The sequence below is a fragment of the Cavia porcellus genome, unplaced genomic scaffold (genome assembly GCF_034190915.1).
Source record: "Cavia porcellus strain 051 isolate PalLab524CR breed Dunkin Hartley unplaced genomic scaffold, mCavPor4.1 scaffold_28, whole genome shotgun sequence".
Taxonomy (NCBI): domain Eukaryota; kingdom Metazoa; phylum Chordata; class Mammalia; order Rodentia; family Caviidae; genus Cavia; species Cavia porcellus.
Genome location: NW_026947511.1, coordinates 46,976,493 through 46,990,336, shown reverse-complemented (window position 1 = coordinate 46,990,336; position 13,844 = coordinate 46,976,493). Strand labels below are relative to the sequence as shown.

General features: G+C 58.2%; 1 protein-coding gene across 2 annotated transcripts in view; it reads left to right on the top strand.

The window, feature by feature from the left end:
* Nucleotides 1–13,844, top strand: part of Itpr3 (inositol 1,4,5-trisphosphate receptor type 3) — a 51,116-nt gene that overhangs the window by 15,126 nt on the left and 22,146 nt on the right. For both annotated transcript variants that reach the window (XM_003473915.5, XM_013156712.2), the window contains exons 3-15: nt 5,721–5,842; nt 6,629–6,715; nt 7,028–7,186; nt 7,556–7,654; nt 7,849–7,932; nt 8,732–8,878; nt 9,009–9,104; nt 9,713–9,763; nt 9,905–10,047; nt 11,209–11,308; nt 11,395–11,555; nt 12,079–12,220; nt 13,623–13,784. In XM_003473915.5, the coding sequence (XP_003473963.1) occupies nt 5,721–5,842; nt 6,629–6,715; nt 7,028–7,186; nt 7,556–7,654; nt 7,849–7,932; nt 8,732–8,878; nt 9,009–9,104; nt 9,713–9,763; nt 9,905–10,047; nt 11,209–11,308; nt 11,395–11,555; nt 12,079–12,220; nt 13,623–13,784 (1,553 nt within the window). The remainder of the gene's footprint in view (nt 1–5,720; nt 5,843–6,628; nt 6,716–7,027; nt 7,187–7,555; nt 7,655–7,848; nt 7,933–8,731; nt 8,879–9,008; nt 9,105–9,712; nt 9,764–9,904; nt 10,048–11,208; nt 11,309–11,394; nt 11,556–12,078; nt 12,221–13,622; nt 13,785–13,844) is intronic.

The following is a 13,844-nucleotide window of genomic DNA, read 5'->3' as shown; positions in this document are numbered from 1 at the left end:
GTTCTCGGCTGGATCCCTCCCAGGCTGGGTGTGGTTACTCTGGCGCCTTCCGGGGCTCCTCCAGCCCAGGAAGATTCTCCCCCAAGAATGTGGGCGCAGTGCCCCTCGCTCTCCTGGGGTCCTCCCCAGGACTGAGTTTATCCCACTTAAATTTGTTTTAACCTGCTAGCTGTGTGCCATAGCATCTCATTAAGGGTTTTTTATTTTAAAATATTTATTGGTTTTTGAAGTGCTGGAGATTGAGAGTTGATGTGTTTTATCAGCACTTAGCGGGGCAGCATCCAAGACAGACAATGCAGAAACCTGTGTCTGCATGCAGGGCAAGCCGGTCGGCAAAGGGTAGGGACTGCGGAATCTCCTGTGGGGTGGAAAAGCTGTAAACAGCCCTTAGCTGTGATCACTAAGACACTGCCTGGTCGTTTGTTTGTTTGTTTGCTTTTTGTGACAGCATCTCGCTATGCAGTTCGGGCAGGCCTTGAGCTCACTTTGTAGCCCAGGTTGGTCTGGAACTTGCAACGATCCTCCTGCTTCAGCCACCCGAGTGCTCGGATTACAGGAGTGCACCACCACGCCTGGCCACCCATTGCCTCATTCTGAATACTGCATTGTTCAGAAGAATTGAGCAGATTTAGTTACAACGGCTACAAAGTTGAAGCACTGACATTTGCTCAGTGCATTTGGTTAATGCTCAGTGATTTACAGTTAATGCATGTACATCCCTGAGTTGGTATTAAAAGTCCATTCAGGGCCGTTTGGTGCTCACCTGTAATGGAGCTATTTGGGAAGCTGAGGCAGGAGGACTGCAAGTCTGCAAATCTGAGGTGAGTCTGGGCAAGATAGCCAGAGCCTGTCTAAACAAAACAACACAAAATGCCAGCCAGATGGGCATCGAGCCTCTGTAGAGTAGCAGTTGTGGAGTCCCGGCAGCTTCTCAGCCGCTGCAGCGGGTGTTCCTCTTCAGCTCAGGGGCATTGTCCAAGCGCCCCTGGGGGAATAGTGCGGTGGGACTGGGGGTTTCTTCACCTCCAGTAGAGGGTGCACTCTTGCATGTGGCTTTAGTGACTGGTCACTTCAGGGCGTTGTGCGCTGGCTGGTTTTCCTGGATTACTTGTGCCAGCCCTGGTGTAGAGGGCGCCTCCCCGAGCCCCTCCGGGAGCCTGGCGTCCGGTGGTGACTGTGCTGCACTGGCTGTGAACACAGCTCAGGTCGTGGTTTTGTTTGCATTTGTTGGGCCGCTAATGAGGTTGGGCGTCTTTCCGCATGTGCCTTAGTGACTTACCATTTCGTTCTCGGGCCGAGGATGTAGCGCAGTGGCCAGGTGTCGAGAATACTCACGGTTGTCTCCCTTGGTTGCGCAGAGGAGCATCCGGTGTGCGCTGCGCAGTTCTCTGCCGCCTTCTTTTGTCCTCGTAGCGCAAACCCGACCTCCTGGGCAGGCTCGTGCGCTGGGGATGCACCTCAGGGCCCGGTGCATGCTGGGTACGTGCTCACCCCTGAGCCACGCCCCCCAGGATATTTCCATATTCACATATAGAAGTTCAAAATCTCTGTCTCTAGAAGGGTTCATTTTAGTTTCGTGTTTTGGGCAACTGTGAAAATAGCATTCTTACACATTCAACATTTTTTTTTCCTCCCAAAGTTTTTTTTTTTGGGGGGGGGGTTGGTACCGGGGATTGAACTCACAACCTCAGGCTTGCCAGGCAGGCGCCTATGCCTCTGAGCTAAATTTCCAGCTTCCCAAAGTTTTAGGCATGTAAAAAAGTTATTTATTCTGGGTCTCTGTGGGTCACAGGGTCTCAGTGTGGTGTCCAGGCTGGCTTTGAACTCACAGAAACAGTCCTGCCTCAGCATCCCGATGGGTGGGATTACCGGTGTATGCTACCATGTCTAGAAAAAGATTACTTATCTTTAATCGCTGGCATTAGGTGGCCACCGTGGTATGATCCACACCACCACACGCAGTTTCCCTTCTCAGTTACTCCTAGGCGTCCAGTTCAGTGTGTAAAGTATATATCTTTGGCAACCATCATCCCCCCACTGACACTTTTTCCTTTTTAATACTGAGCGTTGAACCCAGGGCCTTGGTGTTTCTTGTAATAGCGACAGTCTCTAAGTTGGCCAGTTGGAACTTGAACTCACGATCCTCCTGCTTCAGCCTCCCAGAGTTCAGATCGTCGGCTCTTCCTGTAAAACTGAAACTCGGGGCTGCTTAGACACAGCTTCTCATCCCTGGCCCCCTCCAGAACCGACGGCCAATGTTCGCTTTCTGTTTCTGTGAATCTGACCACTTTGGGGACCTGATAAAAGTGGAATTGTGCCAGAAGTTGTCCTTTTGAGACTGGCCGATGTCAGTGTGGTGTCTCCACACTCATCCACATCACGGCCTGGGTTAGCATCTCCCTCGAGGCAGCGTTTGTTTCTCCTGTGTCCTCTGCATGGACGCTAGGGCCGCTCCCCGTCCTTGATCGGTCCCCTTTCTGCATGTGCCTCCCGCATGCACCGGCAGTGCAGGTGTGGGAGCTCGGTGACCGCGGGCTACTGCCTGCCCTCATCCTCCCAAACCTGTGGTTGCTGCTGCAGACCCTCCGCTGTCACCTTGAAAAGGCCGAGAGTCTCAGTTACTCAATCTGGAAACGCTTCTTCCAGGGAGTGGGGGTGTCACCCAGCAGGGATGCTTGCCTCCTAGGTGGGCGAGGCCTTCAGTTTGGTACCCAGAGCCACCAAAACAGAACAAAGCAAACACCGCAAAGCCCTGGCCTCAGGTCGGCCCTGTGGGGTCCCAGCTGGGCAGCTTGCAGCTCTCTGGGTTCCTCCCATTGGCCCCTCCTCGGCCGGATGCCGCGGTCTCTGTGTGTGGACCGTCCTCTCTGCCCTGCGGCCCTGCAGCGTGGTGGGCAGCAAGGTGCGGGTCCTGGGTCCTCTGAGGGGTTCCAGCATGCAGACGGCCCTGAGGGCTGTTACTGTTGTGTCGGTTCTTTGTTTGGCTCTGGCTCTCCTCGACTGTGCCCAGTGAGTTTTCAGTTTGGGTTATGGAAGCTTTTTTGTTTCTAGAAATGCAGTTGGTGCCTTTTGGTCTGCAGTTACCTGGCGTGTGCTGCCCTCTTGCAGGGACCACCTGCTTTCCCCTCATTGATGGCAGCAGGGGAGGCCGAGGCTCTGAAGTCTCTCCACTTGTGTTACTGGGGTCTCTCTGTCACACCGGGGGGCGGGCTCGTCTGTCACAGTGGAGGCCTGCAAGAGCCCCCTCCACAGCCTGTGTCTCCCCTGCTCACCCAAGCCCTGGGCGTCACTGACCCTGCCACCTGCAGCCCAGCTCCAGTTCGGGGATTGAGCTGTCCAGGGAACCCCTACCCGGCTCAGTACCCCCAGGGGCAGCTGCGCCCGGAAGTACAGTTGCAGGGAACCTGAGTCAACAGTAGGCAGGAGCTCAGAAAGGAAGGAAGTTTTCTTTGGGAGGGGTACCGGGGATCGAACTCATGACAGTGCGCTTACAAGGCAGGCACTTATGCCACCAAGCTAAATCCCCGGCCCGAGGAAAGGAAGTTTATTAATGCTGTGGTCTCAGAGTCTGTGGCGCTGATTGCAGAGAGTTTGTCTGATCGAGGGACAAGCGGGAGTCACACAGGCTCGGATGAGCACAGCCGAGGGCCCTGGTGCCATGGGTGTGGGGTGGTGAGCACAGCTGTGCACGGCAGCAGGTATGTTCAGAGTCACCGAGCAGGGCGGGGAGCTGGCCTGCTGCTCCACATCATGGACAGCTCCTGTGTTTCCAGGCTGGGTCAAGGCCCAAGAGCTGGAGAGCCCCGCTCTGGGTACTCGGACAGCACCTGGCTCTGCTCCTTTCCCCAGTCTGGGTTAGGGATGCAGGGGAGGTGCGTACGGCATCCTAGATGTCTCACAGGCGAGGACAGGCTGAGTGAAAGGAAAAGTGGTTTTTAAGAAGAAACCACCAGCTGGGTGTGGTGGCACACACCTGTGATCCCAGCACTCAGCAGGCTGAGGCAGGAGGATTGGCGTGAGTTCGAGGCCAGCCTGGGCTACACAATGAGACCTTGCCCACCCATGAGCCGACCAGCGCACAGGCTGAGAATCAGGACTCCCCCACCCCATCAGCAACTGGCCGCTGGGAGGGCAGGCTGAGCTGATGGCAACGGACAGACAAAAGCAACTGCACACTGTATTGACTTTGCAGGCCTGGCCGGCGGTCTGAGCATCTAGAGGGAAGATGACAGTGTGCAGTGTGGCAAACGTGGGGGAGCTCCCTCTGCCTTGCTTTTGGTCTTTTGTGTTTTTTAGAGTTTTTGTTTTTTGTTTTTTGGTGCCCAGGACCGAACCCAGGGCTTCCAGCTTGCTAGACAAGCATTCTATCACTGAGCTAAATCCCCAGCCCCCTGTCTTGTTTTTGAAATCCAGCATTGTTCTCACTGTTTTGTTCTTATTTATTGTTTTGCTTTATTCAGTGTTCTGCTCTGATTGGCTTTGTTCTGTTTTGACTCTGCTGTGATTGATGGAAGTGAACAACTGTTGTGCAAGTGGCAGGGTACACAATGGTAGCCGTGGCTGTTCTAGGTTCCTGCTTCCAAGTTCTGAACCAGTTTCACTGCTGTGTTTTGGTTGGCTTTATTCTGTTTTGTTTTGTTGGGTTTTATTATCTCAAAGAGCGAGTAAGAGAGAGAGCGTGCGAGAGAAAATTAAGGCAAAAAAAAAAAAAAAGAAAGTAACTACTTCCTTTAGAGGTAAATGTTGAAGGGCCGGGGTGCAGCTCGGTGGTGCAGCGTTTACCTGGCACCAGGCTCTGGGTTTCATCCCCAGAACTGACCAAAAAATAAATGAAAGAACGCTGAGCACAACCTGAAGGCCCAAGGTGGTGACCAAACGCCTGGCGCTGGGCCACAGCTGTGTGCACGCTCAATGCACATTTGGAAGGAACAGAACAGCACAGACAGGATCCCTCTCTGGGGACAGGTGCGGACAGGGTCCCGTCACACCGGCCACCTTCCCGGAGAATGCATTTGTGCTTCCGGGCATCTTGCTGGGCCCAGCGCTGCACCCGCAGGTGTGGGGCATGAGGAGGCTCCTGGTGCAGGGGTCCGGTGCCCTCTCCTTGTTAAGTACCAGCTGAGACCGAGGCTGGGACAACTAACCTGTCCCCGGGGCTCCAGCCCTGCGAGGCCCTGCTGCCTCAGAGTGGGGTCTCTGGCTGCGCCTCCTGCCCATCAGTGTGAGAACGGGGCAGCCCTCCTGGAGCTCCAGCTCAGGGCAGCGACGGGCGTCTCCTCTCCTTACCAAATAAAAACCCACAGTGAGTGCGTTCCTGGAATTCCGAGGGCACCGCCTGTCTGTCCCGGAGCACAGTTGGGTGAATGCCCACAGGATTGTGTGGGGCAGGGCAGGTGCCAAGCCAGGGTGTGATTCCAGGGGGCCCGGGACTGTGACCCGTCCCTCAGAGAGTCCTCTCTGGGAGGGGGAGGACGGGAGGATGCCGCTGGCCCCTGTGGAAGCTGGGCACGGGCAGAGCATGTGGCATGGCCCCAGGAGCCCCTCTGTATTCCCATTGGGCCACCTCCAAAGCCAGACCTGGGGCTGTCACACCTGCTCTGGGGACTCCACATCATGCAGGAGGCTCCACTTCCTCGCCCCAGTGGTGGCGCAGTGGCAGGGGCTGGGGGGCGGGGCTCCTAGGGGGTCCCGAGCCCTTGTGACCACCAGCCGCCCCGCAGACTGCCTCTTCAAGGTGTGCCCCATGAACCGCTACTCAGCCCAGAAGCAGTATTGGAAAGCCAAGCAGAGCAAGCAGGACAAGGAGAAGATCGCAGATGTGGTGCTGCTGCAGAAGCTGCAGGTGTGTGCGTGTGTGTGTGTGTGCGTGTGTGTGTGTGTGTGTGTGTGTGGACATCGTGCACAGCTGTACACGGACTCACCAGGGGACCTGGTCTGATAACCAGGGGTGCACGCTTCAGCGCCCCAGCCTCACAGGGCTGGCCCCTTCTGTCGCTGGTCCCGCTGGTCCCGAAAGGCTCCACTTCTTGGCTGTCTTTGGGTTTCTCTGCCCTGCATTGTGCTCGGGGCAGCCTGTGCCTGGCCCTGTGGGCAGTGGTCAGGTGCAAGTCCTGGCGGCCCAGCCCCGTGCCTTGGTGGAGGGCCTTGGGGCTCTGGCTTAATTGACAACTTCCCACCCTCTGGGCCTGGTCCCCGAGCTGTCATGTGGACCTTGCATCCACCTGCCCTCTTGCCTGCACCTCAGGAGGTGGGACCCACACGGGGCAGGGGTTCCTGCTGACTATGGGGGGGCTCTCCTCAGCGGCTTCAGATCTCTTGGGGTGGGAGGCTTCCTATCTTGGAAGTCACCAGAGTGGGTGCGGCCCCACCGCTCCCAGGGTGGGGGTGCAGGGGAGGAGGAAACACATGGCACGCACCACACTGTGGCGTTCAGGGTCTGCGGAGTCTGGGACGTGGGAGGCACCGGAGTTTAGGTTGCTGGCTTGTGACCCCCAGGCTGTGGCAGGGTTGGGGTGAGGGCTGTGGCTCACTGGGGCCCCCTGCGCCCAGGTCAGGATCCGGGTGTGTATGCGGGTGGGGACGACTCTGCCAGGAGCAGCTTCTGATACCCCACGCCCCGTGTGTCCAGCATGCAGCCCAGATGGAGCGGAAACAGAACGACACGGAGAACAAGAAGGTGCACGGGGATGTCGTCAAATACGGCAGCGTGATCCAGGTGTGGCTGGGTCAGCGCGTGTGTGCGCATGCGTGTGTGTCCTGGAGGGTGGCCTGAGTGGCTATGCCGTGGGCGTGCTTCTAAAACTCGGCTCTGCCTGTCCTTGGTCTTGTGATTCAGTTTCCCCATCCAAAAAGCAGCCAGGGACCGTGTTGGTCCCTGGAGCTTGAGAGCTTCCCTGGTGGACACAGGTGAGGGTTCCCAGGCCCCCGCTGCAGCAGGGCGCATCCGACCACCCCAAGTCCACGGTTCGGGGGTCTCCGGTGTCCCCTCCCCGGGCCATCCCCATTGCCTTCCTCCCCGCCCCTCCAGCTCCTGCACATGAAGAGCAACAAGTACCTGACGGTGAACAAGCGGCTCCCGGCTCTGTTGGAGAAAAATGCCATGCGGGTGACGCTGGACGCCACAGGCAACGAGGGCTCGTGGCTCTTCATCCAACCCTTCTGGAAGCTGCGGAGCAACGGGGACAACGTGAGCTCGGGGTGGGGTGGGGCGGGCGGTGGGAGATGCAGGTCATGTCCCAGAGTGGGAGCAGGCCACGTCCTAGAAGGGCAGACTGAGCCCAGGCACAGTGATCCACACCTGTAATCCCGGCCACACGGGAGGCTGAGGCAGGAGGACTGCACCCGAGCTCAGCCTGGGCAGTGTGGTGAGGCCGTGACTCAAAAGAAACTGACGGAGGTCAGGGGCAGTCGCTGTGTGGTAGGGCACGTGTGCCTGGGACACGTGTGAGGCCTTGCGTTCCATCCCCCACAAAATGCAAAAAGAGACCAGACTGGGGCCACAGGACGCGCTGTGCCGGCCCTAGCCTCCCCACCCTCACCCTGCGCCTCCCCGAAGGTGGTCGTCGGGGACAAGGTGATCCTGAATCCTGTCAACGCAGGACAGCCTCTGCACGCCAGCAGCTACGAGCTTAGTGACAACGCGGGCTGCAAGGAGGTGAGGCGTGGGGGTGGGGCTGCTCCCGCGACTCCTGATTCTGCGGCTGGGGCACACCTAGCCCCTACCTGCGGCAGCTCCGCCCCAGCCCACGGGCGTGGGGTGGCCGGGGCGGGGATCTGGGGTCTGGGCTCAGCTTTGGGGCTGTGCACCAGTGGTGGGTGGAGCGGGCTCATTCACGCTGCCCCCTCCAGGTCAACTCGGTGAATTGCAACACCAGCTGGAAGATCAACCTGTTCATGCAGTTCCGGGACCACCTGGAGGAGGTGTTGAAGGGGGTGAGGACAGAGGCCCCTGCCCAGCAGCTGCTCTCCACCCCGTCTCCCCCCACCCCCTCCCCAGTACCTCCGCTCTGTGTTCTCAGGGCTCCCATCCTCCACCTTGGGGTGGCCCAGATCCTCTGAGCACCAGGTGCTCACCCTGCACCCTGCGCCTGCGTAGTGCCTGCACCTCAGTCGGCTCCAAGCTCGCACCTACCCCACTCGTGCCCGGAACCAGGCAGCCAGGGCCTTGGCCCTGTGCTGTCCCGGGAGTCTGAGCCTCACCTGCACTGCCCGACAACAGACGAGGCCTGGTGTCCAGGGCCGCCAGTGGGCATCTTTTCGGAGAGAAAGCGTGGAGAGATTAAGGAGAGGGCCCTGGAAAGGAGGCAGGCATTCATGCTCCCCTTCCATCAGTGGTGTGACTCTTGGCAGGACCCGTGTTCCTCCCATGGGACTGGGTGACAATGTGCTGCCCGGGGTCCAACGTCGCTGCTGGTGCAGGGGAAGGGCAGGCGTCCCTAGACGAATCATGGGTGGCCTTGCCACTTCCGCCTGGGGGTAGAGTGGCCTTATCCTTCAGAAGAGGAAGCCGAGGCCCGGGATGTTAGGAATTTATCCGAGGTGCAACCAGCTTAGAAGAGCAGAGCTGGGATCCAGCCTTGGTGGCCAGGCTGTGTTGGTGAATCAGCCACCACTGTGCAGCTCCAGGGAGCCAAATAAATGGTGTGAGAGAGAGGGAGGGAGACCCGCGCCTGGGGCGGCCAGGCCCTGGGAGGGAAGTCTGCCTCTGCCTTCAGCCTGCCCCCGCCGCCAGGGAGACGTGGTGCGGCTGTTCCACGCGGAGCAGGAGAAGTTCCTGACGTGTGACGAGTACAAGGGCAAGCTGCAGGTGTTCCTGCGGACCACGCTGCGCCAGTCGGCCACCTCTGCCACCAGCTCCAACGCGCTCTGGGAGGTGGAGGTCAGAGCCCCGCCCCCAGGACGCCCCGCCTCCCCAGGGGCGGAGCCAGGGAGGCTCAGGACCTGCTCCCCACGGGTCCCGCCCCGCCCTCACCCGTCTGCCTGTCCTTGTTCCTCACCCCCACCCCTAGGTGGTCCACCATGACCCCTGCCGCGGAGGCGCCGGCCACTGGAACGGCCTTTACCGCTTCAAACACCTGGCCACGGGCAACTACCTGGCTGCAGAGGTGAGCGGCATGCAGAGGACATTCTGAGGGCTCGGGCTGTGTGCAGGAGGGTACAGGGGAGCTGCACACATGGCACAAGTGGACACCAGAGCCTGTCCCTGGCATGGCCACAGTCATGCGCCCCTTTAGCAGATCTGTGTGTGGCTGTGAGCCAAGCACAACTTGGCGTGGGCCAACCACTGGCTCTCCTGGGAGCCGGGGTGGAGCAGTTGGCAGAAGTGCCAGTCTGGCCAGGTGCAGTGACACGCCACCTGTAACCTGCGTTTGGAGAGGCTGAGGCAGCAGGATTGCAAGTTTGAGGCCAATTTGGGCAACTTAGTGAGACCCTATCTCAACTAAAGTAAAAAGAAGGGACTGGGGGTGTAGCTCAGTGGTAGAGCACCCTGGCTAAAATACCCCCTAGAAAAAACCAGCCCCAGGCTGTCCACATGCAGTGTGTACAGGACACTGCTGTGTGTGATTACCTGTGTGCAACCATAGGGCCATCTGTGGCTCACTGTGGGTGACACTGGCTTGGGAGCAAGGGTGGGTGCCTTGGGGAGGGCAGAGGCCCAGGGCCATCCTGGGCTGACTGTGGTGTCCAGTAGCTCCCATCTGTGTCTGTCCAGGAAAACCCCAGCTACAAAGGCGACACCCCGGACCCCAAGGCGGCAGGAGCGGTGAGGGCCATGGGTGTCCTGGGGAGCACAGGGCAGGGGCCGAATGTTGGGGGCTGAACTAGGGGAGAAGGCCCCTGGGCTTCCCCATGTTTCAGGGCTTGAGGAAGGAGAGGCAGGTCCCTGACTTGGGGCTTCACCCAGGGGGCCCAGGGCCGTGTAGGTCGCAGGAACGCCGGGGAGCAGATCAAGTACCGCCTCGTGGCTGTGCCGCACGGCAACGACATCGCCTCTCTCTTTGAACTGGACCCCACCACCCTGCAGAAGACGGACTCCTTCGTGCCCCGGTGGGTGTCCCAGGACAGGTGGGGCCCGACGGGCTCTTCAGTGTGCCTGTCCTCTGTCCTGGGGGCCTCCAGGTCTGTGGGCAGCTGGCTGTCGCTGCCTTGGGCCTGCCAGAGCCTGGGTTCTGCACACGCTCGGTGCTGTCCTGTGCACGTCACCACCTTCTCAAAAGCACCCTGTCCTTACAGGTTTGAGCCCAGCCTGGGCAACTTAGTAGGTCCCTATCTCAAAGTAAAAACTGAAAAAAGGCTGGGGACACAGCTCACTGATAGGTCCCTGGGTTCAACCCCTGTATGGGCAGAGGCTCCTGTCCAGTGCCTGCCCTGCCACCTGGGGTGGCCAAATACAGGCTGCCTGATAGTTTGTCCAGGGCCCAGCAACATGGGGACCTGAACATGGCTGGGGAGCCTGGGCTTCTGGCCCTGCCAAGCACCTGTCTGGGCCTAGCTCCAGGACTTGTGGCAGTGGACTCAGTCACTCTGTCTCTGTCTTCATATCTGTAAAATGGGAATATCTAGTCCATCTAGCAACAGGGCTGTGGGAAGGGTTAACTGAGACTATAGACCCACCGCCCCTGGCCTGAAAATCTTGGGGCCAGATGCATTTTGAGATTCAGATGGTTTTTGATTGCCGAAAGATAATCTTGTAACAGGACACAGTGGTGCAGGCCAAAAATTCCAGGAATTTGGAGGAGGCTGAGGCAGGACGATCAAAAGTTCAACCCCAGTCTGAGTGAAATTTTGTTTCAAAATTAAAAACATAGCCAGGGATTTAGCTTAGTGGCATAAGCATCTGCCTGCAAGCGTGAGGTGGTGAGTTTGATTCCTGGTACAAAAAAAATTTAGAAACACAATAAAATAGAAAGAGATGTAGCTCAGTGCAAAGGCCTTGGTTTAATCCCTGATGTAGCAAAAAAATAATGAAAGGAGAAGGAAAAGACAGTCTTGAATCCATAATCAGAGATGAAGACTTCTGCGAACCGTATACCTCTCAGCATTAGTGGATAAACCATCCTAGTAGCTGCTTTGTGTGAGTGAACTCTGCCCCAGGTGTGGGCACTAACTTGGACCTCCCCGTGCACCTGGATGCGGGCTTCCTGGCTGAGCATGGCCCCACAGCAGGGCTGCAGGTGCCTGGGGAGGCTGAGCTCTGCCCACCCACAGGAACTCATATGTGCGGCTGCGGCACCTGTGCACCAACACCTGGATCCAGAGCACCAATGTGCCCATCGACGTGGACGAGGAGCGGCCCATCCGCCTCATGGTGCGGCTCCAGGATGGGGCTGGGGCTGGGGCCGGGGCCGGGGCCGGGGCTGATCTTGGCTGTGCTGCTGATCCGTGTCCTTGCAGCTGGGCACCTGCCCCACCAAGGAGGACAAGGAGGCCTTTGCCATCGTGTCCGTGCCTGTGTCCGAGATCCGTGACCTGGACTTTGCCAACGATGCCAGCTCCATGCTGGCCAGTGCCGTAGAGAAACTCAACGAGGGCTTTATCAGCCAGAATGACCGAAGGTGAGTGCAGGAGGCCAAGGGGTTCCAGGATCTCATCCTCTTGGGGTCACACAGCAGCAGAAGCCAGGCAGATGGGGTTGGGGCAGCAAAATGGAGGTGGGGCCTGGTCCTTGGGGAGCCCCGTCTGGCCCTGAAACCCTGAAGTTGGGAGCCTGCTTGCTGCCCACGTCCTCCCAGAACTATGAGGGAGCCATGGCTACTCCTGTTCAGTGCTGGACAGAGGCTCAGAGGGGTCAAGAGACCTCTCTAGAGCCACACAGCTGGCAGGTGGCAGTCAGGAGGTGAGGCAGCAGCCTTTGCAGTGGACACCGGGCCCGTGCCCTGCAGTCGGGGGACTGGAGTCCAGGCTGGGAGGCCAGTACGGCTGTCCTGAGAGGAGTGTGGGGTAGAGCTGGGGACAGAAGTCCGATGCCAGGCAGCGGGTTGGTGGTGACTTGATGAACGCCATGCCTGGGAGGGGCTGACCGCCCTCGGCCCCCAGCTCAACATCTCACGCCTGTTACCCTGGTGTTCCCTTGCCCAGGTTTGTCATCCAGCTGCTGGAGGACCTGGTGTTCTTCGTCAGCGACGTCCCCAACAATGGGCAGAACGTCCTAGATATCATGGTCACCAAGCCCAACCGGGAGCGGCAGAAGCTGATGAGGGAGCAGAACATCCTCAAACAGGTACGATGGGCGGAGCTGCGGGGGGCGGGGCGGCGGAGGGGCGGGGCTGCGAGGGGCGGGACGGAGGAGGGGCGGGGCTGCGAGGGGCGGGGCGGAGGAGGGGCGGGGCAGCAGGGGGGCGGGGATGGGTCCACTGAGCTTGGCCTTGCTTGTGGCTCCCCCTGCTCTTGAGGTTGGCAAAGCATGGAAAGTGGGCTGCTGCGGTGTGGGGTGTGCAAGGCCCTGGGCTTTGTTCCCAGCCCCACAGAGAGGGACGAAGGGGATTTGTGGTCCACAGAGGCAGAGTGGCCTGGACCTGAGCACAGTGGGGAAGCCGTAGGGCTAGGATTTGAACCCAAGATGATGGATCCAGAAGTCGTGCCTAACAAAATTATGTACACTTAAAATTTTATTTTTTAGTAGTCCTGGGGCTTGAACCAAGGACCTTCACACTGAGTTACAAGCCCAGCATTTTTTTTCTTTCTGAGACAATATCTAAGTCACTGAGTTGTTCAGCTTAGACTTGAATTTGCCAGCCTCCTGCTTCAGCCTCCCAGGATGGCTGGGATTACAGACCTAGAGCACTGCGACTGGCTTATAGTTAAAAAATTTTGCTTTTTAAAATTTTTAGTAGAATTTTCAAATATTGAGAAGGGGTTAGAAAATGGATCACAGTGCCTGGCAGTTGTACTCTCAGCACTTGGAAGGCTGAGGCAGGAGGATTGTGTTGAGTTTGAGGCCAGCCTGGGCTACAGAGTGAGTGACCACATACTGAAACCCTGCCTCAAAAAAAAAAAAAACCCAAAACCAAAACAAAACAAGGATCCATGATGGTGGTAAATTTACCACCTGAGCTCACTCATTACAGTCCTGGGGTCCCTGGTTTATGTGCCCTGTGTTCCCTGTCCCCCTTTGACCCATGTATTTCAGAGCAGGGTGCTCTACACCTGGACATCCTCCCCTGGCTCCTCCTGACCTGCCTGGCCACAGCTTTATCACACCTGAAAAAGCTGCAGCCACACCAGTCCGTGTCCCGTGTCTCCAGCTTTCCCAGAATGCCCTTTTCCCCCCTTGGAGATAAGGCCTTGCTGTGTAGTTCAGGCTGACCTTGAACTCAAGGTGATCTTCCTGCCTCATCCTCCCACAGAGCCCAGCTGTAATGTCTTTTTAATGCTTTATCGATTTAATGAGGTTCCAGCTAAGGTTTTTCATTATGTTCGGCTGCTGTGTCTCTTTCTTTCCTGTTCTAGACCAGTTTTTTATTCTGTTCAACCCGACCTGTAAACGTTGTGTAATCACACGTGGCCAGGAGCTGGGAGTGAGGACAACTCGGGGGTGATGGCCCTGCAAGGAATTGGCTCGGGGTTCACGTCTCGGGGTCTTGGAGGGTCAGTCTGGGCTCAGGGTCTCCTTTTGCCCCCAGATCTTCGGCATCCTGAAGGCGCCCTTCCGAGACAAGGGGGGCGAGGGCCCCCTGGTGCGGCTGGAGGAGCTGTCGGACCAGAAGAACGCGCCCTACCAGCACATGTTCCGCCTCTGCTACCGCGTGCTGCGGCACTCGCAGGAGGACTACCGCAAGAACCAGGTGGGCGCCGTGGGTCCCGGTACCCGGTACCCGGCAGCCCAGCCGCACGCTGTGAGCGTG